Source organism: Oncorhynchus nerka, linkage group LG24 (assembly GCF_034236695.1).
Source record: "Oncorhynchus nerka isolate Pitt River linkage group LG24, Oner_Uvic_2.0, whole genome shotgun sequence".
Classification (NCBI taxonomy): Eukaryota; Metazoa; Chordata; class Actinopteri; order Salmoniformes; family Salmonidae; genus Oncorhynchus; species Oncorhynchus nerka.
The window spans coordinates 77778770-77786862 of NC_088419.1; the positions used below are offsets into that span (position 1 = coordinate 77778770).

Here is an 8093-nt window from a genome sequence, read left to right on the forward strand (position 1 = left end):
GGAGTAGCTGTTGCCTTGGAAGCAGCTAATGGGGATCCCTAATAAAAAAATACAAATAGTTTATTAACTTGATACACAGACAATGACTGCAATATTTACCAACAATACAACAATATTGTATTTTCAACTGTTTGAAGCTGGTGCACAAAACCATAAGTAAAATACGCAAAAATGAAACGTAAGAACAGGAAGCATAGAAAAAACGCACATGGAACCGATCTACCGCTTCTTAGACTTGCTTTGAATGAGAATGATCTATAACTCACATTTCTATGTAAATTTGGTCGGGTCGCCTAAAAAGATCGCCCAAATACAAAAGTTTGGACACACATACTCATTCCAGGGTTTTTCTTTATTTTTTATATTTTCTACATTGTAGAATAATAGTGAAGACATCCAAACTATGAAATAACACATATGGAATCATGTAGTAAACAAAAAAGTGTTAAACAAATCAAAATATATTTTATATTTGAAATTCTTCAAAGTAGCCACCCTTTGCCTTGATGACCGCTTTGCTCACTCCTGGCATTCTTTCAACCAGCTCCATGAGGTAGTTACCTGGAATGCATTTAAATTAACAGGTGTTCCTTGTTAAAAGTTTATTTCCTTCGTAATGCGTTTGAGCCAATCAGTTGTGTTGTGATGAGGTAGGGGTGGTATACAGAAGATAACCATATTTCGTAAAAGACCAAGACCATATTATGGCAAGAACAGAGCAAATAAGCAAAGAGAAATGACAGTCCATCATTACTTTAAGACATGAAGGACAGTCAATCCAGAACATTTCAAGAACTTTAAAAGAACCCATCAAGCGCATGAGGACTGCCACAGGAAAGGAAGACCTAGTGTTACCTTTGTTGCAGAGGATAAGTTCAGCCTCAGAAATTGCAGCCCAAATAAATGCTTTCCAGAGGTCAAGTAACAGACATCTCAACATCAACTGTTCAGGGGGAGACTGCGTGAATCAGGCCTTCATGGTAGAATTGCTGCCAAGAAACCATTACTAAAGGACACCAATAATAAGAAGAGACTGGCTTGGGCCAAAAACACGAGCAATGGACATTAGACTGGTGGAAATCTGTCCTTTGGTCTGATGAGTCCAAATTTGAGATTTTGTTTCCAACCGCTGTGTCTTTGTGAGACGCAGAGAAGGTGAACGGACGATCTCCACATGTGTGGTTCCCACCGTGAAGCATGGAGGAGGAGGTGTGATGGTGTGGGGCTGCTTTGCTGGTGACACTGTTTGGGATTTATTTAGAATTCAAGGCACACTTAACCAGCATGGCTACCACAGCATTCTGCAATGATACCCATTCCATCTGGTTTGGCTTAGTGGGTCTATCATTTGTTTTTCAACAGGAAAATTACCCAACACACCTCCAGGCTGTGTAAGGATGTTTTGACCAACAAGGAGTGTGATGGAGTGATGCATCAGATGACCTGGCCTCTAAAATCACCCGACCTCAACCTAATTGAGATGGTTTGGGATGAGTTGGACCGCAGAGAGAAGGAAAAGCAGCCAACAAGTGCTCAGCATATGTGGGAACTCCTGCTGGAAAAGCATTCCAAGTGAAGCTGGTTGAGAGAATGCCAAGCGTGTGCAAATCTGTCATCAAGGCAAAGGGTGGCTACTTTGAAGAATCTAAAATGTAAAATATTTTTAGATTTGTTGAACACTTTGGTGACTACATGATTCCATATGTGTTATTTAATCATTTTTATGTCTTCATTATTATTCTACAATGTAGAAAATAGTTTTAAAAACAAAAAAACTTGAATGAATAGGTGTGTCCAAACTTTTGACTGGTACTGTACATATTGTAGCTTTGAATTTGAATATTCAATCAAATTTAAATATCATTTTAAAACTGAATGCAATTTTCAGTCAATTCAGTTTCAGATCCTGAAATATAAGTTTAATTTATGAATTAAATTATTCAATTTGTGCATTACAAATTAAAAAATATTGAATTCAAAAACAGTTTTCGTTGGTACTGAAATATCTCCAGTTGCACCCTCATTTAATATCATGATTCTACCTCTTTCTTTCCCTGCTTCCATCCCTTTTTTTTCGTTCTTTCTCTCTGTCTCTGTCTCTCTGTCTCTGTAGGTTTCTCGAGGAGTTGCTAAATAGGTTTAAGAGCAGTATGCAGCTCCAACTCACCTGTTTCCAGCCCTCTAATGTCCAGCCTGTCAAGAGATGAGCCAAACGTCTGTACGTCTCTTCAACATTAATATAATGGCATTATAGTATCTCTATCTATCAAATAATTTGCAATGCCTATTTACTTGTCTCGATAAGCTTTCACAGCCTTTTGTTCAATTGTTATAAGATTTATAGTAGACTGGAAATTTGCCTTTTCTCACACTAATCACATGTTTTATCTTAGATATGTACACTAATTTGCTGAGGGGCAATTCCACGGCAACGGAATTACGCTTTAACTCAGTTTTTTCACCTTAAAATCTATGCCAAAAAAAACATTGATTTCAAAACTTAAACAAACTCTACTACTCTTTGCACAGGGACGACTTTCAACAATCCACTGAAAAAATATACAAATTTAGTGGAAGAACTTTCCAGATGCAAACTTTGGTAACAGAATTGTGGTAAAATCTCCCTCAGGCTTTTATGCGGCAATGTTTTCCAAAAACCCAGTTAAATATCTGCTCCTAATTAAGATTGAAAGATGTCTGCAGAAATCCCCTATGAAATGACACCTTGAGTTTGATCAAATCTATTTTGGTTATTGAAATACAGTAAGTGAAGTGGATTTACACCTGGTTACAGAATTAAAGTAATGAACAAACTAACGTTGTGGGTCCCTGATCTGTACTATACAGAAATGCATAATTATGGATTTGAATGTCATTCACCTAATGTTTCACAAGTTTGGACATCACAGTAGAGTACAGTACAGCACAATAAAGCACAGCAGAGTAGAGTATAGTTAAGTACATACGTCGATGATAGATTCAGATTTGGTCCGTTCCATCTGTCGTTAACATCAAGGCCAGGGTGGACTGACCAACTTTCAACTACTTTTCAACGTCCATGGACATCCAGTGTCGGTCAGTGCTTAGTGAGTGAGGCTGCTGGTTACAGTCAATTAAAAATTGAGGGGACTCATGGGTAGGTGTCAGTAAGAGCTGGGAGAGGTGACATAACTTGAGATGAGAGCGAGAGAGGCAAAGAGAGGAAGGGGTTGCTGAACATAACAGTATGCCAGTGGAAGGAATGACAGTAGCAGGGCTCCCAACTGTGGTTTGTGACTATTGACATTTCCCATTGTAGCCAATTCAGTTGCTGTAATTCTGTTAGATGTTTTTGTAATTGTTTTTGAGTTTTAATCACTTAATAATTCATAAACCAAATTGATATCAGTAAAATCACTATAATTAATGATACAGTATGTGGGTATTTGGTAACAGAATTACAAGGCAATATTTCTTCAAATGAAAGACGGGAAAACAATTCCTCAAACTAAATATAAGTGTTGATATTAGTTGGCAAGGTAATTTACATCAACATTATTGTGTTTTGATGTATTTATAATACATTTTAAGACTTCTTCTGATAGATGTTGTTTTTAAGACCCCTTTTCCATCGGTTTATCCAGAAATCAAAGCATTTACTTATGCCTCATTTTTAAGATGGAAAATGGCTGAAAAGGGTATCTATGACTTAATTTGCCAATAATATTGACTCTTAACTTTCATTTGACACTCAATCTTATATGCTCCTATAAACTTAATGTTTTGGTGCTCATGGGTTCTTTTTGATGGAAAGACCCAGAGTAATTACATGGTTAATCTGGGCAGTCCCTCTACTGTAGAATCATGCTAATTATAATATTGTTAGATGGCCGCTCGTCTAGCAATCAGCATCCAGTCCCTTTTGGCTAGGCTGGTTTTAGAGGCAGGACTGTCTCTACTCTCTCCTGCTAAGAAATATGGCAGAGCCAGCCAACAGCTCTCTGAATGTTCATAAAGAAACTGCAGGTGTGTCATTATGTGTTATATGTGGAATTTGTGTGAAAATGTTTCAGTGCTGTTTTGTCCTCAAATTAAAAGACCTGCCAATTAAAATACACATTTAAATTGATTCTGTTCTTGTGACCTGTCACTTTTCACCTTATCACTGTAACATACTACCTTATTGAATGGTTTATTACACATTGCTGCCATTGTCATATCTACTCACACCCTACCCAACCCCTCACTTAGACCATACAGTGTCCTTGACCTTGATTAGGCTTGTCATTCACTAGGTCCCCCCGTTCTTGTGATCATTTTGACCCCACGGGGTGAGATCTTGCATGGAGCCCCAGATCGAAGGAGATTATCAGTGGTCTTGTATGTCTTCCATTTCCTAATAATTGCTCCCACAGTTGATTTCTTCAAACCAAGCTGCTTACCTATTGCAGATTCAGTCTTCCCAGCCTGGTGCAGGTCTACAATTTTGTTTCTGGTGTCCTTTGACAGCTCTTTGGTCTTGGCCATAGTGGAGTTTAAAGTGTGACTGTTTGAGGTTGTGGACAGGTGTCTTTTATACTGATAACAAGTTCAAACAGGTGCCATTAATACAGGTAACGAGTGGAGGACAGAGGAGCCTCTTAAAGAAGACGTTACAGGTCTGTGAGAGCCAGAAATCTTGCTTGTTTGTAGGTGACCAAATACTTATTTTCCACCATAATTTGAAAATAAATTCATAAAAAATCATACAATGTGATTTTCTGGATTTTTTTCCTCATATTGTCTGTCATAGTTGAAGTGTACCTATGATGAAAATGACAGGCCTCTCATCTTTTTAAGTGGGAGAACTTGCACAATTGGTGGCTGACTAAATACTTTTTTGCCCCACTGTACATGCTGCCACACCCTTGACTCTCATGAGTTGTGCCATGGGGTTAGCTCAGGGGTTTTTACCACAACAGATAGGAACATTTTACACACATTCACGAGTGATTATGAAAACATCACTCATTACCAGACAACTCAGCACAAAACTCAATCGGGACTTGAATAGCCTACCAGCAATAACCTACACTAGGTTTGTCGAACATCTCATTCCAAAATCATGGGCATTAATATGGAGTTGGTCCCCCTTTGCTGTTGTAAAAGCCTCCGCTCTTCTGGGAGGCTTTCCACTAGATGTTGGAACATTGCTGTGGGAACTTGCTTCCAATCAGCCACGAGCATTAGTGAGGTCAGGCACTGATGTTGGGTGATTAGGCCTGGCTCGCAAAAACATTTCTGTATGGACCTTGCTTTGTGCCCTGGAGCATTGTCATACGGAAACAGGAAAGGACCTTCCCTCAAACTGTTGATACAAAGTTTGAACTAAGGGGCCTAGCCTGAACCATGAAAAACATCCCCAGACCATTATTCCTCCTCCATCAAACTTTACAGTTGACACTTCACTGGGGCAGGTAGCGTTCTCCTGGCATCCACCAAACACAGATTAGTCCGTCGGACTGCCAGATGGTGAAGCATGATTCATCACTCCAGAGAACACGTTTCCACTGCTCCAGAGTCCAATAGCGGCAAGCTTGGCATTGCGCATGGTGATCTTAGGCTTGTGTCTGGCTTCTCAGCCATGATAACCCATTTCATGAAGTTCCCGACGAACAGTTCTTCTGCTGAATTTGCTTCCAGAGACAGTTTGGAACTCGATAGTGAGTGTTGCAACTAAGGACAGATGATTTTGACAAGCTTCAGCACTTGCCGGTACCGTTCTGTGAGCTTGTGTGGCCTACCACTTTGCAGCTGAGCTGTTATTGCTCCTAGACTTTTTCACTTTTTCACAATAACAGCACTTACAGTTGACCAGGGCAGCTCTAGCAGGGCAGACATGTTACGAACTGACTTGTTGGAAAAGTAGCATCCTATGACGGTGCCACATTGAAAGTCAATGAGCTCTTCAGTACAGGCCAATCTCCTGTCAGTGTTTGTCTATGGAGATTGCATGGCTCTGCGCTCATTTTTATACACCTGTCAGCATGGGTGTGGCTGAAATAGCCGAATCCAAGAATTTAGCCGCTAATCTAACCAAAAAGTATAATAAAATATGAGATTGAAATGTTCTTATCGACAAAACAAACCCAAAAATGTGCTAATCTTCTCATTGCCACTATCAACTGATCGAGAAAAAGCAAAGACAAATTGCATCATGTGAGCTACATTATCAACAGCAGCACCATAACCCCATGCCAGGCAGGGGAAATTTAATCAGCAGCACCATAACCCCAGGCCAGGCAGGGGACATTTCATCAGCAGCACCATAACCCCAGGCAGGGGACATTATCATCAGCAGAACCATAACCCCAGGCAGGGGACATTATCATCAGCAGCACCATAACCCCAGGCCAGGCAGGGGACATTATCGTCAGCAGCACCATAACCCCAGGCCAGGCAGGGGACATTCCATCAGCAGCACCATAACCCCAGGCAGGGGACATTATCATCAGCAGAACCATAACCCCAGGCGAGGCAGGTGACATTCCATCAACAGCACCATAACCCCAGGCAGGGGACATTATCATCAGCAGAACCATAACCCCAGGCGAGGCAGGTGACATTCCATCAGCAGCACCATAACCCCAGGCAGGGGACATTATCATCAGCAGAACCATAACCCCAGGCGAGGCAGGGGAAAAGCCATTTAGACTGCGGTTGTTTTGATTCTCTCTTCTTTCTGGTCTGTTCTAAACTTAGTGTCCACCCACGGATTCATTCACATCAGCAGTATGTTCAAAGCCCTCAGCTCTCATCCTTCCACAACCGGTACTGTTTACAGCCGGAGACGTGAGGTGGGGAGGGGAGTTTATACACCACACTTCTGTTCCATTTGGGACGCAGGTGAAAACATGTTTACATCAATCAAGGTGGATTCTTTGAAATAGGTGATTTTGGTAATAAGGCTGTAATGGGAAGAACCACAGGTTACATAGGGATTGCGTAGGTAGGTGGTGGAACAAATGGTCAGACAAGTTCATTTATTTTCTTTGATCATTCTTATCAGACATCTTATAAACCTGTTGTATGGTGTCTCATCCTTAAGGGTGGTTCAACTCTGTCCTTCCTTACAATGGTACACCTGTTCACTAATGGTTGTTATACATATCAGTGTAATTTAGAAGACTTTTTCATCTATAACCGTTTCCCCAAAAATATAGTACATTGTTACTATTACATATATTACAGCATATTACAATTGAAAGTACTACCCAGTCTTATTTACTTTATCAGTACTACCCAGTCTTATTTACTTTATCAGTACTACCCAGTCTTATTTACTTTATCAGTACTACCCAGTCTTGTTTACTCTATCAGTACTACCCAGTCTTATTTACTTTATCAGTACTACCCAGTCTTATTTACTTTATCAGTACTACCCAGTCTTATTTACTTTATCAGTACTACCCAGTCTTATTTACTCTATCAGTACTACCCAGTCTTATTTACTTTATCAGTACTACCCAGTCTTATTTACTTTATCAGTACTACCCAGTCTTATTTACTTTATCAGTACTACCCAGTCTTATTTACTCTATCAGTACTACCCAGTCTTATTTACTTTATCAGTACTACCCAGTCTTGTTTCTTTATTTACCCAGTCTTTACTTTATCAGTACTACCCAGTCTTATTTACTTTATCAGTACTACCCAGTCTTATTTACTTTATCAGTACTACCCAGTCTTATTTACTTTATCAGTACTACCCAGTCTTATTTACTTTATCAGTACTACCCAGTCTTATTTACTTTATCAGTACTACCCAGTCTTGTTTACTTTATCAGTACTACCCAGTCTTGTTTACTTTATCAGTACTACCCAGTCTTATTTACTTTATCAGTACTACCCAGTCTTATTTCTTTATTTAGTCTTATTTTTATCAGTACTACCCAGTCTTATTTACTTTATCAGTACTACCCAGTCTTATTTACTTTATCAGTACTACCCAGTCTTATTTACTTTATCAGTACTACCCAGTCTTGTTTACTTTATCAGTACTACCCAGTCTTATTTACTTTATCAGTACTACCAAGTCTTGTTTACTTTATCTATCAGTCTTGTACTACCCAGTC

At 39.6% G+C, this 8093-nt stretch overlaps 1 protein-coding gene across 5 annotated transcripts in view; it reads left to right on the forward strand.

The window, feature by feature from the left end:
• The window catches only part of exoc2 (exocyst complex component 2), a 142364-nt gene extending 138256 nt beyond the window's left edge, over positions 1–4108 (forward strand). For all 5 annotated transcript variants that reach the window (XM_065009170.1, XM_065009169.1, XM_065009171.1 and 2 more), the window contains one exon: positions 2114–4108. In XM_065009170.1, coding sequence (XP_064865242.1) covers positions 2114–2207 — 94 coding nt within the window. In that variant the 3' untranslated portion in view covers positions 2208–4108. The remainder of the gene's footprint in view (positions 1–2113) is intronic.
• Positions 4109–8093: the final 3985 nt, after the last annotated feature.